The following is a 23659-nucleotide window of genomic DNA, read 5'->3' as shown; positions in this document are numbered from 1 at the left end:
TATACATTCTTAATCATTAAACCCATTGAAACTATACCTATTTAATAAGTAAGAATATAAATTTCTATATTCAAGCTTATGTGATCCATAATGAATTAAACAAAGTCTTTCGGTAGAAATCACATAAGAGAATTTTTTGGCCGATGCGTTCCGAACCAATAAGTGTGGTTCATCATTTGGTCATAATGATGAACCACACTTGTTGGTTCGAAACGCGTCGGCCAAAAAATTCTCTCATGTGATTTCTATCGAAAGAATTTGTTTAAAAGAATATAAATACTCATTCACATATTTAGTAAAAACTCATTCACATAGTGTTATGTCAAATACTCATTCAAAGTAAATTTAGTTTTTAACCTTTTTTTTTGTAAGCTTGGCAGATCCTTTCTATTTCATTTCAAAAGTGGACAAGGTATAAATACACATCCAACAAGTGTTAGATGGCCTCAACTTGACCACTGGGAAACCAAATCTGTTGGCGATCTAATTGCATAATAAGTCGACCAAAATTTAAATGTTTTAAGATTGTCTAACTATGCAATGTACGTCTGAATATCCTTAATACTCATAATAGCTACATATCTAAGACAAAAATTGAATATCTGTAAAGCCATCTACTCAAAATTTTCACAAAACATGACAATGCTGAACTGCCAGTTACTTATCAGAAGAGTCAATAGGCGCCGAATCTTTGGCGCTGGAACCCAACATCTTTGTCTACAGGAGGCAAGGGATGTGCTTCTCGATCCGACTGAGGCGAACATTTTGGAGTTGGATTTGACGTTGGATCAATTGAAATTTCCAGTGAATTTCCCGGAGATGAGAATTTGGTTTAGATGGCCCAACTGAATTGGACCCAATTGCTTTGGCCATAATGTTCTTCATTAGCTAGTAGAAATAAACTGTCCGTTGGAATGGGGTATCTCTACCACGAGATTGACTAGGATCCCAAACTAAGGACTACTATTCTTCCAAGTCCAGATCATTGTTTTCAGCTCGCTGCTTTAGCTTCGAGTCCCAACTCGATATCATCTGATGGACAGGAGCATGCATGTTATAGTGGTAAGCATAAGCGACTTCTTGTGCCTTCCCTACTATGCCACGATGCCCTCTACCCCTGGCCAGCGGAGGCTGAGCCCGCCCTTCGCCACGCCCTCTACATCTGCGACATCCCCGACCTTGTCCTCCTTGACCTGTATTCTTTTTATGCGTGGTGGGTCGGGCCATAAGGCTGACTTACAGATCACGCAAGGGTACACTAAACCAGAACTAGAAAATTCCGATAACCACCAACTGAAAACCCGACTAAGCTAACACCCAACTTGCAGCGAGACATGGAAGCACATGAGCATTACCAGGGTGGAGGTGGTATGAACTTGAAAATATAAGAAAACAAGATACAATATAATAATAAGCAATAGAGTCAGAAAACACATAATCCATCATGATTTTGACCCGACCCCAGCCTGATGAGTTGTAATTGTTTGCCTTTAGAACCCAAATACCCTTTGCAAATAGGGTTATCCAACGAACAAGGATATTCTTTACCCAATTAACACAAGCCGCTCGAAGTAACTAATGAATCCTTAAGGAGACGATTTGTTTAGAAGCCCATAATCCTAGAACATTAGATAAAATCTCGACAATAATGACAAAATGCAGACCCATCAGGGAGAGAAGAATTCCATAGAGCACAAAGAGGCTGTCAAGAAACACGAGGCTAGGTTCACAATTGACAAAGCTTGCTCCAAAAATGACCCAGGGATCCTCATAACTTTCCCAATTCCTCAATTTAGAAACAACCATGTCAATGTTCGAACAGAGATAGATAAACAAGTCGGAGAAGGTAAGATAAGAACTAACAAAAAAACATACTTGCACCGAACGTTTGCCGACTAAGAATCGAGAGTGCGAAAGAACCACTGATCCACTACTCTTGAAATCTAGAGAACAAGCTTAACCACAATCAACCAGCAAACCACTATTCTGAAACATAACCACATAGTCGAACTTAATAATCTACACCATTTTTAACCGAAATCTAAATTTCTAACCCATAATTATTATTTGTTATATTTTTATAAATTCCTAACCGTTATTTTTAACCTTGCCTCAATTTTTTTTTTTTTTTTTTCCAAAAGATTCCCACATGATTATATACGACTCCATCTATTTGTAGTTGAGCCTTGGGCAGATTCATCTCGTTAATTGGGCCGTGGTGAAGTGGACGTCGACGGAGGTTTACTACTGTTCAGGTTTGAGGTTTGATGATAAGCAATTTTAACACGGTTTTCCTTCAGCGTCTCAGAAGTTTTGATCGAAGAGTTTTGACACACACCTGGAGTTTCGATTCAGAAGTTTTGATCGAAGAGTTTTGACACACACCTGGAGTTTCGATGCCCTGCCGCCCAAAATCGGGTGGTTTTATAAGCGGAAAAGAATCATCCCCAGGTGCATAAATAGGTCTCTGGCAGTGTTTTGGTAGCGTTTCCAAGTTGAACAAAACCCCAGTGCGTTCAAGTCTGGACATTTTTTGGATAGATAAAAAAAAATATATTTATATTCCCTTTACAGGGATATACATACAAAACTGAAATGATCTATGGGCCCTTTATTTCCGTTCGAAGGTCCGATGTATGCATACTTGTTTGAACAGACTAGACCATGTCACAGAGCATGATAAAAACATAATCCAGGGGTTAACCCTGTTTCAAAAGGAAATGTACCATCCATCATAATCTGCATGCTGGAAGTCTCCGCCCTATTTCTTAAAGAAGCTTTCTGTATTTATTTTGTTAATAATTCTTTGGTTATATTATCTTAATGCTCAAAGTTGTTTGCTGAACTGTTAGCGTTGGAAGATGGCCATTCCATTCAATTTAGGTTATAATTCGTTGAATCTATTTTCTATGCGTGCACTAAAATACCTTAGTGGGTTTTGAAAAACTAAACCCTGAATGGTAATAGGTAAATTTGAAACCCATGAATTGGATCCTGTGATGATAGATAATTCCTTTTGCCTGGTATCTTGACTTATCTACCAAGTATACAGGTGTACCGCCTCAAAGAAGATTTGAGATCTTTGATGTAAAGGAACAACCCGTAAGACATATTGATATCTTTATTGCACGAAATAATTTACTGTTTTTCTAAACAATTTTTAATTTTTGAGGAAATATTGTTCTCAGTATAATGATCTCTTCCATTAGTAATGGACAAAATAATTTACTATTTTTAAAATAATTTTTAAATTTTGAGGAACTGCTGTTTATAGTTAATAGTAAATACTAACTTACAGTGCTTCCTTCCTACTGTTTATAGTTAATACTAACTCTTCCTAAGCTAAGCTGCCATGCTATGAGGGGCATTTTCTATGCCAACAAAACCATCTAGGAATTGCAGCTGGCCTCATCTACACCCATCCAAGGAGTTTGAACTATAGTATTAAAAACTGGCCGGTCTAAAGCGGAAAACGGTCAAGCTGGCCGGTTCATTGGCTAAACCCACCGGACTGCTAAAAAAACCCAGCCAAATGCCCTCCTGCACTGTTTTTAGACAAACCAGGCCTAAACCGACCGGTTTATGACAGAACCGGCTGGTTTCCCATAAACCGGCTGGTTCCGTCATAAACCGACCGGTTCATTGCCACGCCAGTCGCGGACCCACCTGACGCATCCTTGGAGGCTTGTGAAGTGGTTTGGAGGGAAACTAAGGGTTGTTTCTCTCCAAAAACAACCCCTCCAAGCCAATAAAAGGAGTTCTCCCCTCTCATTTGCCTCACACATCTCATTTGGAGTTTTTGTGAGTTTCATTGAGAGCTTGGAGAGTTTTGAGTTTTTGCTGGAGTAGTCATCTTGGAATGTAGATGTATTAGGCTCAATACCCATAAGTGGTTGTAGATGTATTTTGTAATGCACTTGGCATGCTCTACATTGTTTTTTACCACTCCACTTTGCCTATGTCCTCAAGCATGAGGTCTATGCAATGTGCACATGGAGTCCAAAATATGGTCTTATATTTTGACTCTAGCATCTTTCCAGCAAGAACATAGTTTGAGGAATTATCTGTGATGACCTGCACAACATTCTGCTCCCCCACTTGTTGAATAATGTCATCCAAAAACTTACATAGAAGGTTTGCATCCTTCACCTTATCAGATGCATCAAATAATTTCAAAAACATGGTTCCTTGACGGCAAGAAACAAGGAAATTAATGATAGTGCAGTTCTTTCCATCAGTCCATCCATTTGACAGGATGGAACAACCTGTTTTGAGCCATGACTCTATATACTCAACCAAATACTCATCAATAGAAGAAATATATTTTTGCAAAAGAGCTCCCCTCAATTCATGCACAGTAGGGCCTTTGAAGCCCTTTCTTGCAACTATAACAGAGTCCTACATAGCTTGGTAATAAGGTAAGCGGGCAACATTAGATGGGATATCTGCATCATACCACCATCTAGCAATGTATTGAAAAGAAGATTCTTTGCATTGCTTTTTCCAGTGGTCATCCAAAGTGGGTTGACGTTGACTTAGATTTGGTTGAGAGGAAGTGGGATTAGCAGAGGTAGTGGTGGCAAAGGTTGAGAAATAACTCTGGATGGTCATCCTCTTTGTTCCTTTAGATTGTTGGCCTTGATGATAAGGCCCAAGAGCAAGAGGAACATAGTGAAAGGGGTCATTGGTGGAAGAGATAGAATAGGAGTCTTGAATCTCAAAATCATCATACCCACCCTCTTTCATGGCTTGTAGAATTTCCTTCTTCCTTGCAATTTCTTCTCGGATAGCCTTCTCCCTAGCCTTATTCTCCTCAAACTTCTCAAACTTGGTGAGGTATTCTGCCCTAGTAGGGCCTATCACTTCCTTGGTGCATCACATAACTTTACTCGACCTCTTATCCCAGCAAAGTGTTGTTTCAACCTAAGAATACCCCCACCTCCAATAGATTTATTGCAAAATTTGCATATCATTTTTCCAACAATCACATCACAATGAGCCCACGCAGTGTCCTTGGCTTTTGGAGGCATGGTGGCTAGAAATATATATGAAATTTGCAAATAAATCTGGCAACTAAAAAAATTTGCAGCTAAGAAGAATGGAAAACCTAAGATAAATTTGGGAAAAAAATGGGGCATATTTAGCCTACAAAATTTGATAGCATAGAACTAGAAATTTGATAGCAATGTAGCATAGAACACATAAAAAAATTAAATACATGGACAACAGTGAAATATTGTTTTTTTTCAAGTGAAAATCCTTACTTGGAAATGCAAACTAGCTTCTTTAGCCTCCTCTTGAAGATGCCAATTCCACTAACAGCTCCAAACTATCTCCAAAATAGCTCAAGTCCAACTCCAAGATGACCACTAGCTCCCAATGAAACTCACAAAAACTCCAAATGAGATGTGTGAGGCAAATGAGAGGGGAGACCTCCTTTTATTGGCTTTTTGGGGCTGTTTTTGAAGCGAAAAAAAGCTTTAGTTTCCCTCCAAAACCACCTCACAAGCCTCCAAGAGTGTGTCCGGTGGGTTTGCGGCTGGCTTGGCAATGAACCGGCGGCCGGTTCTGAACCGGCGGCCGGTTCTGTCATGAATCGGCGGCCGGTTCTGTCATAAACCGGCCAGTTCCGTCATAAACCAGCCGGTTTAGGCCCGGTTTGTCTAAAAAATTGGGTAAGGAGGGTGTCTGACCGGGTTTTTTGAGCGGTCCTGTGGGTTTAGCCAATAAACCAGCCGGTTTGACTGATTTTTGGTTCAGACCGGCCGTTTTTAATACTATGGTTTTGAATATTATGGTTTGAACCTGGATCTTCACATTTATACAAGCCCGGTTACCTATATGCTTGCCACCAGGCCACACTGCCATGGGCTAGAATTTACAAATTGCCCATTTTTTAAGTGTGAGATGTTTTCTTTCTTTCTCTATGATGCTTTGTTCACATGGTAAATCGCTTTCTGGCCATTGTCAGATTTTTCTTTATAGTAATGGTTGGCAAGTGGCGTTTGATTTTATTCTAAATCCGGTGATTGTTTGGAAATAGTATTTTTCAGGTGGATTCTAGAAATTGCAATAAAACAAAAACACGTTTTTTCTGATTTGGACTTTTTTTTGTCTTCTTATCTGCAAAAACAAAAAGCAAGCAAAAAGGCCATGCATTGTCTGGAGCTTCCAGCTGTTGCATTTTTTAATTAATTTACATAAAGAATCTGTTTTCTTATGGGATTTTTGTTGCAGCCTGCAGGTATCATTTATAGGCAATAATGGATTCAAGAACGGTTCAAGATGAAACAAATCAAAGTGATAGTGTTCCAAATCAAAGTGAGAATACTCAGGTGAGAAGAAAAAGAAAAAAAATAATGCTATTGCCCATGTATATGCTATAATGCAATATTTGCTCCAAAAAACAATATCGAAGGCTGTTATATGCAGTGGTTCTTCTATATTTGCTCTGAAAAGCTATCGCAGGCTGTTGTATGAAGTGCTTCTTCTGTATTTTCTTTAAAAAATAAATCCACTGGTTTTCTACATTTTCTCTGAAGGATAAATGCAGTGGTTCTTCTATTTTTTCTCCAAAAGACAACATTGCAGGTTGTTATACGCAGTGGGTCTTCTTTATTTTCTGTGAAAAATAATATTGCAGGCTTTTCATATGCAGTGGTGGTTCTGTTTTTTGCCTGGATGATTTGTTTTGCAACTGACATTCACTTTTCTGGCATTGGTTGGAAAAGGACCAAATGCTGGAATCGGATAAATGCTGGACAAAAGTTCTCTGACACTTGTCGGAAACTTATACAGTAATTGCTGTAAAAATTAAAATAATCTTGGAAAACAGTACTTTTCCAGAACTTTGGAAAAATAATGCAAAAATCTGAACACATTATGAATGAGCTGGAGGAATGGCAATTTGTCTATAATAGTGGAAGTACAAGAGGTTTTGTAGCTTTTTTAGCAAGAATAGATGCATTATGCATGGCTGTGATTTGTCTTTGCATGGACATTGGACCTGTAGTGCATCATCTGGAATCCGGAACCATACAGATAGATACATGTATGATGTGATGTATGCTGAATTGCAGAGAGTATAGGATAGCCTGCTTTTCCTTTTTTCAAAATTTCTATTTAATGCCACCTGTGGCCTGCCTAGGATTTAATGACACATTTTCAGCTTATTTTCTTCACAATGTTGTCAAGGACAGAATTTTTCTATATTTCACTTGTGTGATTAATATCCGAAACTCCAGGATCCTTTTTCAATCTTGCAGGTACAAGCCACGCCATCCAATGTCTTGAGCAAGTTCTTTTTTACATCGTTTCTGATGTGGTTATCACCTCTTGCAATTTTATATGGGTTCAATCATCAAATTTTCCCAGGTTAGACATATTTCATTGAAAATATATGATGTGAATTGACCTTGTGTCTTAATTTTTTATGCCCATGTTTGCAAGCAAAAATAGTAAGCTTTTTAACATACTTGAATTATAGGAATAGACTATAGAAGTGTTTATAACTTTATATGACAATTACGACAATGTATCCGTATAGTATTTGTTAGGATTGCCTATCGATAAGTTGGATTCTAGACTATTAGTTTTATGTGCATGCTATTATTGATTTTTTTTTTAATAGTACTGGCTTTTATTTTCATTATAAAATGGAAATTTTTGCTATTTTCAAATCTTTTTCTTTTAACAGAAATGGTTAATATTTTGTATTAGAACTAGGCTGCAGCTGAGCTGGTCACCATATTAATTCAAAAAAGATAGTCCCTTAAAACAAAAACAAGCATAATCAACAAGCAGTATGCTCCTGGTACGGAAAAGCCTATATCATCCTTTGAAGAGGATTTCAAGAGTTACTAGTATAAACTCTTAAAAAAAACACCTAGAAATCAGAACTGTTTTTAAGAACATAAAAAAAACGTGATACTAATAAAAGACTCGCTTGCTGCATACCTCATCTTGACCAATATTAGTAGGCTGTGAATCCTGATTGTCCAAGTCCATGTCCTCAAGCATTTGATGGACTGTTTCCTCTTTCTTGGGTTGGTCAGGGACAAATTTCACTGACATTCTAAAATTAGAAGTAGTAGATTGAGAGCCCTTATTAAGATTACAGACCATATTCCTCAACATTGAACATTCTGCTTACAAGACCAGAATTTACTTTTTTTGTTGCAGGAGGGTGTCCATGACTACTGCATTTTGAGAAATGCATTGGTGTTCATTTTCATGGACTGTAGTTGTTATCGAGAATATGGACATCTTGATACTATTGATGAAGTCTTCATGCCTGTGCAAAATTTTATGCATTTCCTGAATTTCCTTGTGATGGTTGCCTTGGCTCTCGGGGTATTCTATAACCCAAGACTTCTGAAAATGCCCAATTAGAGTATACACAGCAAAATTCAGGAGGGAGCAATAATAGAGCACCCCAAAATATACCCTAGAGTTGTCAACATATGGAATCCAACCAATCCTTTCCAGGTTCGAGGAAGAGAGAAACTCAGAGTATTCTCTAACTACCAATCCGAGGTCCACACTGAAGATAGCCAGTATTGCCCAACATACTCATTCATAGCCTGAAATTGAAAATTCAAAACAGTACACAAAAAAAGACTAATTCAAAATCAAAAGGGTGAGATACTCAAACCCCCCTGCTACCAGTGCTATTAAACATGAAAAAGACCCCAGAACTAGGGGACACAGAGCTCTAGACTAGATCCAACACAAAGTACCAAGCTGAGTCTGGAACCACTAGGTTCTGCCCTGAAATAATTTGACCGTCAGCTGAATAAACCAACAGAGCTCTATTGAAAAGGCTTGCCCAAAAATCTTGTTGAACTAGAGACGATGGCCACCAAAGTTCCTGGATGGCCTTTTGCTTCAATGCCTTTCTTGTAATCCATAATTCCATTCCACATTTCACCTGCATTAAGACTCTTGATGTTTCAAAATGCCAGCGTTGAATTCAGAGTGGTATGTGTGGGGATGTTGTGACTCGTGAGGATGATGCACATTACATCCTGCCTCTGTTTATATAGTATATGTCTGCTTTGGTGGAATGACATCTGTGTGCTAAATTGCTTGGAACATGAAAACATCCAAATATTGATATAGATCGTGATTCTAGGGGATAGCTTTGAAGAAAATTTCCCCTCTATTTCTTAGAAGTCATTCATTCAGTCTTGAGGTCTTGTTGGCGAGGTTATCCGTTTGTCAATTTAGGCCTCAGAACATGAAAAACTTGATATCCTCAAATTGTAGAACCTCCTTTCTGATTCTAGCTATGAGACTAGCCAGCTTGCTATTTGACGGGGTTTCCAAATTGTTCATTAGATTGACAATTATGGATGAGTCCCCGCTAGATATTAAAGTCATCAAGTTGGATGTGTTTATAGATGTTAGTCCCTAAAGGAGAGCATAAGCCTTTTCTTGGTTGTTTGTGGATGTCTTGAGACCCCATTCATAATTCAATTCTTGTTTGCCTTTGAGATCAAGGACGATCCCCTTCCACATCCTAGCACCCGTAGGTGTGATTTTTATATATAGTCAGTAAAGTCATCATATTGGATGCGTCTATAGATGTTAGTCCTTAAAGGAGAGCATAAGCCTTTTCTTGGTTGTTTTTGGCTGTCCTAAGACCCCATTTATAATCCAATTCTTGTTTCACTTTGAGATCAAGGATGATCCCCTTCCACACCCTGGCACCCCTAGGTGTGATTTTTATATCAAATCAGTAGTCTAGTGGCAAATAATTTTCAGGTGAATCTTTTCTAGTTTTATTCTTGTAAACAAAATATACTATGGGGACATGCCACAATGTCATTATGTATATAATATTACTATGTATTTGGCTGATAACATCCCAATTTTATAAAATGAGAGCTCAAGTGTAAAGGCCCAATTTAGTGTTGGATGCATCCAAATACACATGTATATGTTTGATTTTCTGCCTATTTTATTATCTTAATGGCTACACACCAAAGTCATAAAGAGAGTTGTTCAAGAGCATGTGGGATAGATTGCCTTGGGACTCCAAAAATGTTGATGTTATTAGTTCGCATAGGTGCTTCTGCATAGGCTCGACGTCTGGCATACATAAGATGTTAGATTGCCTCTTTAGGTGCTTGCTTGAGAGGAGTAAGTGATTTAATATTATTTTTTCTAAGTTTAACTTAGGAAAAGTACATCAATTAATGTTGACTATTAAGCCAACTTTCCAAGGATAAGTAATTGTGCTGATAACATTGGCTTGGTGAAAATTGCATGATATATTGTGATATTGATTGGTGATATATGTAACCTTGGTTCAGAGGTGCAACATCACATTAAGGATTTCTGACAATATCAGGATCAAAGATGTATCACCATGCTCCTTTGTGAAGTTCTTCACCTCTAGGGAAAACCCTAAAAGAAGGATCTTCTAGCACTGGTAATTCTAGGTTCATCAACTCCTATTTCCCACTTGTAGATATCTCTAGTCACAGAAGGCATCATGAACAAATACAAAATACAAGGTCAGGTAGTGTGGACTTTGAGACAAAACAAATGGATGACAAAAATCTCATCACTTATTGCTTCTCGACCTTGGATTTTAGGAAAGTGGACCGTGATAACACTATAGGTTTAGGGATCCATCCTTGATTCTCTTCGGTCCGTCTTACCCATTTTATTCTTTTGGCCTTTCGAGTGTTTGTTTTTTTGGCACTCACTATGTATTTTTTTATTCATTGGGATTTCTCCTAAAGATTTTGTAGTAGTTAGTGTTACCACTCAAACTTTCTCCTAAGAGGAAAAATCCTAACCCTAGCTGGAGAGCCTAGGGGAAATTACAAAGCAAGCCACCCACTATCACCTCAGTGGCCTTGCCGCACTCTTCAAACTAAAGGAAAAGGAGTTTTTTTAATCTATGGGGCAAACCCTATGGTCAGTGTTAATCTCTAAACCCAACAATATGGAAATTAATTCCTAAAAGATTTATCACAAATCTATTGACTAAAAGCACAATTGGGTTCTTTTTTTTTTTTACATAATCGGTTGCTATTTGTATTCAAAAAAGATTGGAGAGGCTAAGCTCCACTTTTACAAGGCGGTGTGCCTGAGAAGCAAAGTAAGGAAATATAACAGGAAAATTCCCCTTTGCTTCCGTCACTCTTAACTTTTTGAAAGCTCGAACTAATATAGATTCTAACAAACTGAAACAAAAGAAGGCAAAATTTGCAAGTCATGCTTAATCGATGTTTATATGATTGATTTGGCGGGTCGCAAATTCTTCAGGATTGCCATTAGTGCCTGCATTCCTTAAATTTGTTGAGCTGGTGCTAGGAGCGTTACTTTTTTCCATGATGTACTTCAGGATGTCAATGGACTCTTGGGCATTTGAGAGGTCATTGAACTACTCCTGAAGAGAAGAAACTCTATGAAGAAAGAGGTTGAGGTCGGCCTCATGTTTCTCCTTGGTGATCTGAGCATGGGTTTCGATTTTGGTGTCCAAGATCTTCTAGTGAGCTCGAATTTGCTCCAGTTCTGCCTGGAGATCAACACAGTGCAAACATTCTTCGCTTCTCGCCATTGAGTTTGGCCGAACTGAATTACCAGTGCGCAACAAATGCAGGTGGTTGTTAAAGCGATGTTCCAAAGAGCAGGGGGTAGATCAAACGCTCAAGGCAGCGTGAGATCGGCCAGAGGCAAACAGAGGGTAGATTGAGCGCAACAAGGGGGAGAGAGAGGTGTGATTTTGGACGAAGGGGAATGCAAATAAGAAGGAGAGCTCAGACAGGGGAATAAGGTGGAGCGAAGAGGGAGTCACGGGGAATTTGAGTGATAAGTCATGGGTAAGGTATGGAGGAGTCAGAGTTCCTTGGGGAAGGAACTGAAGTGAGATTTTCGGATTGAATTCAGTGATATTGTGGCATTCTTATCATCATTATGAGATTTAAAGAAGATTTCTGCTGCAGCAAGAATCAAATTCAGCCAAAAGATATTGCAAGTGACAATGGGGAGGTACCCGATGTTACTAGATACCTCTGCGGCCGATCTAAAGATTGATTCGCATCTGGTCATGGCAGGTAACTTTGAGATTTGATGGCGTCACATCGGAGATTGCCTATGGGTTTGGAGCAAGCTCTGTTTGCATGAGTGTCAGCCTCCTTGTTGAGGGAGCGAAGTACATGGAAAAAACGGACTTCTTTCATTTTCTGGGTAAGTGCTTGACAACGACTTATTGTTTGTTGTAGGAGCACATTGGTGGCGTTCCGATTATATACCATCAGACTAATGATGATGGCCGAGTCTCCAATGATCGTTGCAGTGCTTATGCCGAGTTTTTGAAGCTGAATGAGCTCTTGGTATAGTGCGAGAGCTTTAGCCTTGTTATTAGAGAGGGGGGCTAATCCCCATTCATAAGCAAAATTGATATCTCCATTGGCATTGCAAATGATTCCGCTAGCCCCTGCCATTCCTGGATTAGACTTGGAGGCCCCATCAAAGAAAAGATAGTGAGTGCTACAGTTTCTGAGCCAGATAGAAAACTCCTTATCTTTCATTCTTATTTTCCAACTGTGATTAGAGTTGTGCGTTAACTGCTAATGTCACTCCCGCTTTGGCCCCTGTTACGTTTATCCACCAAGTACTCTATGAAATTCCTTTCTTCGACACAGAGATCGACGATGTCGATTTTCTTTTGAATTTTGACAGATATTGCTTCTAATGTAAGGCTCCTTGCCTTGCTGCATAATTTCCAGATGTTGGTTTCTTTGTCTTTGAAGAACACACAGTTTCGTGCCAGCCATATATTCCACAAAAGAGAGCAGGGAAGAGCATTCCAAACTCTTCTAGCAATATTGTTCTTCTTCTTTTGTTGCCACGGATAGTTCCTCTTCGAAAGATGCAAAATTTCAACAATGGAGTTGTGGGAGCTCCAGGGGAGTTGGGTGTTTAGAAAAGGTTCTTTCCAACAGGCAGTAGCAAAGGGGCAAACGATGAAAAGGTGCTGGATGGTTTCTTCAACTACTTGTCAGTTTGGGTAGCGGGATGGGCCAATTATACCACGTTTTTGCAGATTATCTGAAGTGAGGACTTTCCCTTGTAGGAGGACCCAAATGAAGAATTTTATTTTTGGAAGGGTCTCTGATTTCCAAGCAATTTTCCAATGCGCCCAAGGGGGAATGGGATATTCGTTGTTACAAATATGCTGATAGGCAGCTTTGACAAAGCACAATTGGGTTCTTAACATAAACAAAAAATTAATATTAAGTGGAAACACATTAAATTAACCAATCTCACATATGCATACACACAAATTTATGTCCAATCAACAACTCTTCATTTATTAATCCGAACCCACTTGGGATCCCTTATTGGGAAAATGGCCCAAACTGAGGAAAATACATACGATAATTTGGATCTGATACAATTGATCAAGCTCTAGTCTCCATTGATTTGGATCTCGTTGTTGCACCCTATCACCTTCCTCAGACCAAACACACACTTGAGTGGAAGTCCTTCTCCACCTAACCACTGGGATGTTGCTCTCAATGCCTTGTGCCCCTGTGTGTTGTGTCTTCTCCCTTGGCCCATCCCTTATTTTATAAGCTTGAATTATGATCAAATCCACAACCCTAATCTCCAAAGTGATTGATGGCTGAAATTAGCTCTCGGCTCGCTTGAGATTGATCGCTGAGATTCATTTACTTTACTAATGCAAATAACCTTTGCATTAGATTAGATTAGAACTCACTTTTTTCTTATAAAAGAAATTTCTTTAATTACTAAGGTTCAAAGGTCCATTTCGTGACTTCTACACAGTGCTGCAAACATCTCAATTTTATTGCAAAAAAATCGTGAAATCACGATTTTTTTGGCATAGCTGATGTTTGCCAATTTTTTTTGATAGTTTGGTGGTATCTTAATTTTGTCGATGTTCGTCGATTTTTATCAATATTTTCTCGATTTTTACAGTTTTTTGGTTTTTGTACCCTTGCCGATTCTATCCTGATGCCAATGTTTGCAACATTGCTTCTACACGCCTAAACATTTAGGCGTGTGTAGAATTACTCGCCTGAGCAAAACGTTGCATAATGAATGAGTAAATGTATGCCAAAACCATAGGCACAGGTGTGAGAGAGCATGGGGTTGAAATAGAGCCCTACTACATGAATGATATGATTGGAGAGTATGATTCCATCATTCATCAATCAAATTCGATATCTGAGCACCACACGTAGCATTAAAACCTCTAAACAACATTTAAATTTGATTGAGTCTGTTGGAATTTTGGGTAAATTTGTGATATTAAAGCAATTTTAACTCATGCAATTCCGAAGAGTGGTAATTTGTTGAAATCTGGTGATGAATGGTTATGGGACAACATTTCAACATTGTTTAATTTTGAGTCTATCACCTAGAAGCAAACACAATGAACTGTTGCATAATGAATGCGTAAATGTATGCCAAAACCAAACTCAATCATTAATAGATAATCATCACTATTCAGAAATGTTTTTCAATCCATAGGTCTCACCAAATCGAGAGCATTTTATCCACAGATCTTGTGTAGTCCTGAATTATATGCTTGGATCTATTCTTAGTTTCAATATATATTAGTTAAACTAGCAAAGAAATGCTTCATAATGAACAAAATTACCAGGTTATGTGCTTATTTATAGCATCAATTTGTTTCGTTATGGAATCGAAATGCCAAACCCTGTGAAGTACACCATTCAAAATTGTCCAAAATTGTCTTACATAAATGTGTTACTTTCTTATCTCAAGAGCAAATAAAGTTTGTGAATTGATTTGAGATCTAACTAGTGAATAAGCAGATATGTAAACCAAAATTGAAGTTAACCATCTAGATCAATGTTAGGTCCCTATAATACTAGTGTAGCCCCCATATTGTTATTGTTGTGCCCCATAGAAGTCCACTATTGTTATTGTTGAGCCCTTACATTATTAATGTTGTGTAGGCCCTAATTTTATTATGACCCTTTAGACTTTTTATATATACCAAGGAGGTCTTGTCATTTGTATCATCCAAAAATTGTTCATTTATCTAACAAAGAGGTGTGGATACTCATTCAAAAGTTGCAGCAAGATCCCAGTACATTTGATACATTTTTCTGGAAAAATGATTCATTTTTTTTTTTTTTTTCTTTCTGAGTAAAGACTATTCTATTATGTATAAATAAAAGAGGAAAAATATTTACAAAGAGGTTGGAACCTCTGAGGGGGTTAAAGCCAGCCCTCTGTCAAGAAAACTTCTGCCAACAGCTCTTAACTGTTTGTTTACATAGATAAAAACGAGAGCCCAGGACTCTGTAGAACTAGACACCACCACCAAAAAGCAAAAACAAGAAGACGATGGAGAATTACACTAAAAAAAAAACCTGACGTGGACATCAGCGGCAGCATTAAACCAGTTAACAAAAACCACCGGTTTATCGGACCGCCGTCGGCCAGCGAGCGGTTTCCGTATGAACAAGCCCAATGAAATTTCCTGTTGACGCGTGGCTCCCGACTGACGTCATCATTTCTGACTTTTCGGGACGTAAAGTTCCGCCAAAAAGAGCCTTCCGAAATCCTCCACCGCCGTCCGATCTGCTCCATCAATCTCCGCCGTTGATTGATTCTGCCTGAGGTGGTAACTCTGCATCTTCACTGTTGGCTTTGCACGGAGAGCTGACCCATTCAATCATCACATTGTCTTCAACATCCGTAATATTGTGACCAGGAGGCATCACCGGATACAGAACAGTGCCATAGAACTGCGCCGGTGCACAAATAATGACCTCCTCGTGTGAAGAATTTTGCTGAAGACGCACATTCTCTTCATGACCTTCATCCTGCTGCCCTTCTGGAAGAATGGGGATATCCTCTACCCTGCCTCCTTGAGAGTCCTTAGAATTTTGTGAGAGAGTCCTGTCCATGGAATGTTCATCAGAGCCAGGGAGGTCATCTTCTTCCTCTGAGAAGATGACCGTGATAATAGCAGAGATAGTAGGCTTGTTTAGCTTGCTTTTAAAAGTGAAACGGGAGGAGTGGAAAGAACTAGAGAGGGACGGACCAGAGTGGTCGGATGATGGAGAGGCTGGCGAGACAGAAACAAGCGGGGAGATGCGTCGAGGAACAGGACCTCTCCTTCCTCTAACACCCCCCCTTGTGCCTGAATTTCTGCCCCTCCGGGAACTTCCTCGAGATCGAGCCATACCAGCAATGATTGATAAACAGATGCGAGCCAGAAGAACCGTGATTAGATGCTTGAGGCTGGCCTGTTGCGGTCTTCGATGGAGCTCTGATGGCTTCCAAATGCTTAGTACTGCACCTAACTCCTGTGAACCAAAACGACCTGGAATGTCTCCGCTAGAATGAGCCAGAGAGAGTGTCGAGCTCTGGGCAATTGAAATAGATCGTATGCTCATCATCCTGAAGTATTTACTCCGCATGCTGTACACCCAATTCCTCATTAATGGGACTTAATGCGCTGCCAAAAATCGCTAACTTGCTTTACGATGGTGCCCAATGCCGGCGTCGCTCGTATGGGCATTAACTGCACATAATATCACCCGCATCCGGGTCTGGAAAAATGATTCATTATGGTACAAAGATCATTTATATCTATGTAAAAACTCCCAACTCAAACAAAATATTCTTTTGGAATTGCACACCTCTCATTTAGGAGGGCACTTAGGATTTTTAAAAACTTACCACATGGTTAAGAAATATTTTTTTTGGGATTGCATTAAATCTGATATTCAGAAGTTTGTGGCAGAATGTTTAGTTTGCCAACAAAATAAAGTCGAGACAATTAAGGCCCCAAGTTTGTTACAACTTTTAGCCATTCCAAGTCAGCGTTGGGAGGAGGTCTCTATGGATTTTATCATAGGTTTACCCAAGTCTGAAGGAAAGAGTGTCATCATGGTGGTAGTTGATAGACCTACTAAGTATGCACATTTTTGTGCACTATCTCATCCTTTCAGAGCTAGTACAGTTGTTATTGCATTTATGAACATTTATGGAAACAATTCAAAAGCTACATGGAAACCCAAAGATTATTGTAAGTGACAGAGATCCCATTTTCATTGGAAATTTTTGGACAAAATTATTTTCTTGCCTTGGTACTCAATTAGCTCATAGCTCGTCTTATGATCCTGAATTTGATGGACAAATCGAGTGCTAAAATTTGACAGCTCAGGGATGAATTTCTCCTAGAAGAAATCATATCTTTCAATTTTGTTTGAACCACCTATAATAAAATTTCATTTCTAACAATTTTAATATGACTTTCCAAAAATAGTAAGTCACATCTCAATTTGGAAGTGACTTTCCAAAAATAGAAAGTCATGTCTAAATGATCAAGGATGATCTCAACATATGGAATCCATTTTAAAATCAAATCAATCATGATTATACAAGTCAAGAATTAATATTTTTATCCTTACTATTATTATTATTATTATGATACTATTATTTATAAAATAATCTAAAGTCATTCACCTTTAATGGATTAATAAAATCGAATTCTCTCATGAAATAAGTAATTAAATTGAGAATCTCTTACTTGGCAAATTGAATCTCTCTCTTTAAATAAAATAATAACTCCACATTAACTCTTCCTCACTAATTCAATGTATGGCAAAAGTGTAACTCCTCATTAATGCACTTGTAACTCCCTCATCCAATTTAATTTGTAACTCTCACCAAATATTCTCTCATGTCTAAGTGTAACTCTCTCTCCCCTAAATTCGAATTGTAACTCCTCAAGACATATTTACCTCTCTCTTTATTCTTGGGATGAGTTACACTTCTTCTTAAGTAACTCCTCCCTCATGGAATTTGATTATCTTATTATTGACTCAAGGTGTGAATTCATTTTGTAACTCCTCTCTTTTCTCATCTATTTAAGCAAGAGCAAGTGAGAGTTGATGTAGCATGTTCATTGTGAAGAAGGAGAGCTAGTGTTGAGTGTGTGCAAGAGAAGTGTGAGAGCAAGTGAAGAGTAAGAGCAAGGGAAGAGTTGGAGCAAGTGTGAAGGACAAGATCTGATCAAGAGAAAGATGAGATCTTCAAGCAAATAGCAAGAACATTTCAACTGCAAGTTGATTGGACATTGATGACTTTATTCGTTCTCATTCTCTCTCTCTCTCTCTCTTTCTGTACTCTGCCGAACAATTGAAGGAATATAATAGAAGAAGAATCATTTGGTTTTCCCCTGGTCATTAGACCTAACTCTTAGTGTCTCATATTTGTGCTTGACTGTCTTCATATGATCCTTAAGTTTATGTTCTATCTACAATTGTTGATCTGAAAAGTTGTAAAGAAGAAATTTGCATTCTAAGTAATTGTAACAACATAGAACATTCAACTTTTTGCAAAATACATTTAGTTTTCTGTAAAGTACATTCAACTTTCTGCTAAGTACATTCAATTCCATTCAGTTTTCTGCAAAGTACATTCAATTTTCTGCAAGTACATTCAGTTTTTTGCATAGAAGTTTCAAGTTTCTGCAAATTGCATAAAACTTTTAGATTTTAACATGGTATCATAGCCTTGGTCAAGACAAGTCTAAGGAGACTAGAGATCACCTAAAGAGACCTCACTTGCTGCCAAAGTTTTTTTTATCAAGATGACTTCGTCCTACTTCAAGGTAGAGGAGAAACTGAATGATGCTTCAAATTTTGGTCCATGGAAAGCAAGGCTAGATATCACTCTTGAAGAACACAAAGTTTTGGAGTATGTTGAAGGCACAATAGCTGATCCACCAGAGAATTCAAGTGCTGCTGTCAAATCCAAACATAAAAAGGGTGAAATCAAAGCTAGGAAAATTATCCTTGATTCTCTTAGTGATCATCTCATTACTTATGTTTCTGGTTTGAAGAAAGCTAAAGAAATGTATGACAAACTAATTGACATGTTTGCAATTAGTAACTTGAACCAGATTATTGCCTTGAAGAATCAGCTGAAGGACATCAAGATGAATAAAGGAGAGATGGTTCAAGCATACTTCCTGAGAATGACTAAAATCAGGAATCAACTGTCAACAGTTGGTGAAGTTGTACCCGACAAAGAAATGGTGTTGATTGCACTTGGAGGCCTTTCTCCTATTTGGGAGACTTTTATCACCACCATCAACAACATCAACACTATTCCCACATTTGATGAGCTCCTGGGAAAGTGTATCCAAGAGGAGAACCTATTTCTTTTTACAACCTATGACAAGAGAAAGGAAGGTAATAAAAAGAAATTTGCTTTCAAATCAAATAAAGGGAATCTAGACATGTCAAAAGTTAAAAGCTTCAATTGTAAAAAACATGGTCGCTTTGCTTGTGATTGTAAAGAAAGAAGAAGAACATCTAGATTCAAAAACAAATCTAATTATAGAAAAGACTCCTGAAAATCAAAGTAAAGGGCATCCTAAGAAAACATGAAATCCAAGATATAGAAATAATGTAGCAGAAGCTCAATAGTATTTTTTTGTTTCTGCTCTTTCTAGTTCTTCGTCTGCAGATTCATTTGATAGCTGGTTAGTTGATAGTGGTGCTTCCAAACATTTTACTAGTTACAAAGAAGCACTCTCTAATTTGGGAGGGATGACTTGGTGCTTGGAGGAGGACTTGGTCTAGGGTTTTGGGTCTTGGTTTTCTCATTCGAAACAAATTTTATAAGTAGAGAAAAGATTTTTTGGGTTTTCCCCTTAGAGGAGTTTGCCTTGGCTTGGACCCTAATTTTTGTGTCCATTGTCTCTATTGTTTTTGCTCTTGATAATTGTTTGATGATAAGATCTAATAAAGAAACACAAGAAGATAACTAAAGTTCACAGACAATTATTAAGATTAAGGAGAATATGAATTAATAGTTTCCCTACCACATTCTCCAACATGGTATCAGAGCTAAGGTGAACAAGAGAAGGAAATTGGAAGATTATCTTGAAGCCTTTGCTTGTCAAGGGAAATCATTTACAAAAGGACACTAAGAAAGGAGAAGAAGACCTATTGACCTAGAAGGAAAGTTACTACATCAAGGATTTCATCATCAAGCTCCCATTGAAGGAAGAAAGGATAAGCCCTTGAAGAAGAGGAAGCATCAAGGAATCTTGGGATCATTATCCATTCACTGAAATTGTTTGAAGACACCATTGTTGAAGGCATCCTAGAAGTCATCATTCTAGGGCATCATTGAAGTCTCTTTGAAGGTCTTGAAAACATCAAGATAGTTGGTGACATCATCAAGAAGGAGAGCTCTTGGTTGATATTGTTTTCTATGTCTCAATCTGCAGATCATATGGCTACATTATGCAAGGAAAGCAACAAGCTTGTTGGATCAACAAACTTCCTTGCATGGAAGAAGAGGATTGACTTGGCATTCATAGGAATTGAAGTAATGGAATATGTCCTTGGTGAAGTGGTTGTACTAAACAAGGAGAAGACTCAAGAGTTAGCAAAGTACAAGGGAGAAGTGAGGGCATAAAGAATCATTGTTGAATCTATAAAAGATCATCATATTGCCTTTGTTGCTGATTTAAAGACATGCAAGGCTATGTATGATAAGTTGGTAAAGTTGTACTCTATAAGTACATCAGGCCAAAAGATATCCTTGAGGAATCAACTATATAGAATAAGGAAATCAAAGGATGAAGACATGGCCACTTATCTCATGAAGATCTCACAAATAAGGGATCAATTGCAAGGGCTTGGAGAAACTGTTTTCGACTCTGAAATGACCATTTGTGTATGAAATGCTTCGCCAATTGATTGGAACAGTTTTGCAACAAGTATCTACTCAAAGAAGGACACCACACCTTTTGATGAGTTGTGGGCTCAATGTATCTTAGAAGAATCAAGCATTAAGGCAAAGGATGATGTCAAATCAAATGAAAGATCTCAAGCTTTTATTGCAAGAACCAAGAAGTTGAAGAAAGGGAAGTTTGGAAAGTCCAAGAAGAAGCCAGATATGTCCAAGATTCAATGTTATGGATGCAATGAGTATGGACACCTTAAGAGGGATTGTCCAAACAAACAGAACATCAAAAGAAAGGAAAGAAGTGAAGCTCACATAGCATTTCAATGAATACATGTTGATTTTGGGTACTATGCATCTTCTTGTCATGTGTTTGATGGTGTATGTGTGTGTGATCATGTTCAGGACTTGTTGTATGCTCTTACTCTTACTCTCTTGTCTCACTGATCTCACATTTAGTTAAATCATTAGAGCTTTTCCCTATCCTTTCATCTTGTGCAAGTTGTAAGCACATTGAGTTCTCACCAAGTGATGAGCGCATTGCACACTCCTAAGCTTTAGTGATGAGATCCTTACGTCCTAGACCTGCATACTATGCCATCTTGAGGACATCCTCCTTACGCATTGAGCAGCGTTAGGGGGCAATCCCTCAAACCTTGCTACCTACACCTACCCATTGCGCAACCCTTGATCAACTTTGTCTTGTATTGTGCACTGTGCATTCTTAGTGGATAGTAGGGTCATCTCTGGGCCATTGCAGTGGAAACCTGTGCAATCCCTAGATCCTCCTCAACCACTGCGCATTGCGTAGTTATAGTTCCTAAGCTTATCACTCTTGTTACTTGCGCTTGCCCTCTGTGCAATGCCTTGACCAACCTTGCCTTCACTGCACACTATGCACTTTCAGTGGATGGTGAGGCCATCCTTTAGCCCTTGTAGTGCTCAACTACATAGTACCTGGATCCTCCTCCTCATGCACTATGTATTGCCCATTTCGAGTGAGCAAGCCTGTCATCCCCGCCTCATAAAACTATGTATTGCAGCCAAGCATGCCTCCTCCTCCCTTTCCATCACTTCTTGCCTTATGATCCTGTGCATTGCACACTAGAAAGCCTCTTTCTCTCAGACCTTGTGCACTATCCCATCATGGTCAATATCTTGCATGAGCATATGGTAGAATAGGTTATTTTGGGACTGATATTATTTTGCCATGAGTGAGCTCCGTTTGTAGGTACTTTAATCCTAACATGGTAAATAATATTCAAGGAGGTCACCAAGGAAAGATGTTAAGACGACACTTGTGGAGCTGAAAGAAGTGAAACATTGTTGCATTCTCAAGAAGAAGTCTTGATTTTTATAAAAGCATGGCATCATAGATAGAAATATATGATAGTAGAAAAATTAGAATCTACTTGATTAATTGCTTTGGGAAATATCATCTAGTTTAAAAGGAATGAAAAGGTTGGAACCATATTGCATATTATTGTTCATCCAAGCATTTTCTAACATCATATTAGAGGTAGTCACTTTGCAAAGAGGGATCATAAGATCCTATAAGAACCATCTTTTTGGAAGGTTCTTGCAAAGAGCATTTTGACATGACTAGTATATATTCCATCTAGCATGAAAACAATACTACTGAAGGATGAAGGAATGTAGATGGTCAAGTTACGGTGTGAAGGGCATAATGAAAGTCTTTCTACTCTTGGGAAAAAGAAGCCTATCTTCGACAAATATAAGAAGCAGGCCCGTTCAAGAAAATATGGCTAGCTGGTTGTATGGAAGCCAAAGGTATGCATATTTTAAGTAACTCTTTTCTAGGATAAGGTTCACATTTACAAGAATCTTGCAGAAAGAGTTGGATATAGAAGTATGTTCGATAAGTCCTCCATATGGCTACACGATGCTTGAAAGTAGAAATTTGACATGCTTTGGAATGGATGGAGATTAAGATTCTCTCACAAGATTGCATGGCATAAATGTAACAATATTGATCAACATCAAGTATAGTCTCCGGAAGAAGGAAAGGGAGTGAACAATGACAACTCCAAGGAAGATATTGTAGCTTGGTAATCAAGCTCGATTCATGGGCATCTTGATTAAAAATAATGAATGCATGGAAAAGGATTCTTGCACGATATGGAGATGAGTCATGCAAAAGGTGTTGAGAAATCTAGCGCATAGAGATTAAGTGCTTTCTCTCCTATTAATAATTGCTTGTGAGTGCTTTTTACTTCTTTTAGATTAGGATCTTCTTTTACTTAGGTTGTCGGTGTTCTCCTTCATCAAACAACTACCAATGCATAAACCATAAAGAGACAAGAGACACAGAATATAGGCTATCAGCCAGGGCCAAAACCTCTCACTCTTTGAGAGGAAAACCCAAACAAATTCTTCTTATAGAGATTCCAATTGACGAATACCAAGACCAAGACCCTTGACCTATTTGCCACTCCAAGACCAAGCCACAAACCTTCCTTGATGAGATCCTTCTTGAAACAACCTTGTAGCACTTTCCTCCTTCTATAGTCAACGCAAGTCAAACTGTCTGTACTTCTGGAATTTTCGGTCTCTTCCACAGATCTGCAACTCTCGTCCTATCAGTACCCCTGCAATTTACACGTGTGGGCTGTTTGGAGATAACTCTCTTCTTCGCTTGACTAGGAGACTTAATTTTGTGACTTCGGCTAGCATGTATGCTGGTATGAAGACCACCTTGACTTCTTTGTTGACAGTGTAAACCCTACTGCAGATCCCTTAATATCAGTCACACATGTGAGTACAAATAACCAAAAACAGTGCCAAACTAGTTCGTATTTCCTTCCTTCTTCCCACGCTGGATGAGAGGCTACTAATTCTCTTTCTCGCACTTTCTATTGTACTTCAGACCCAAGACTGAAAATCTGTGTCTAGAATGGAATCC

At 38.5% G+C, this 23659-nt stretch overlaps 1 protein-coding gene across 8 annotated transcripts in view; it reads left to right on the top strand.

Annotated features, from left to right (window-relative positions):
- The first annotated feature begins 2314 nt into the window (after positions 1 to 2314).
- LOC149144919 (uncharacterized) overlaps positions 2315 to 23659 on the top strand; it is a 44191-nt gene continuing 22846 nt past the window's right edge. The window contains exons 1-3 of one of the 8 annotated variants that reach the window (XM_089447361.1): positions 2315 to 2451; positions 6238 to 6335; positions 7266 to 7374. In XM_089447361.1, coding sequence (XP_089303487.1) covers positions 6264 to 6335; positions 7266 to 7374 — 181 coding nt within the window. In that variant the 5' untranslated portion in view covers positions 2315 to 2451; positions 6238 to 6263. Of the gene's footprint in view, positions 2464 to 6237; positions 6336 to 7244; positions 7375 to 23659 lie in introns of all 8 variants that reach the window. The other 7 variants (XM_089447357.1, XM_089447363.1, XM_089447359.1 and 4 more) reach the window with 7 other exon arrangements.

Source organism: Pinus tabuliformis, chromosome X, assembly GCF_031772625.1.
Source record: "Pinus tabuliformis cultivar Carrire ecotype Pingquan chromosome X, CPIR1, whole genome shotgun sequence".
Lineage (NCBI taxonomy): Eukaryota > Viridiplantae > Streptophyta > Pinopsida > Pinales > Pinaceae > Pinus > Pinus tabuliformis.
This window is presented reverse-complemented; position numbering and strand designations above follow the sequence as displayed.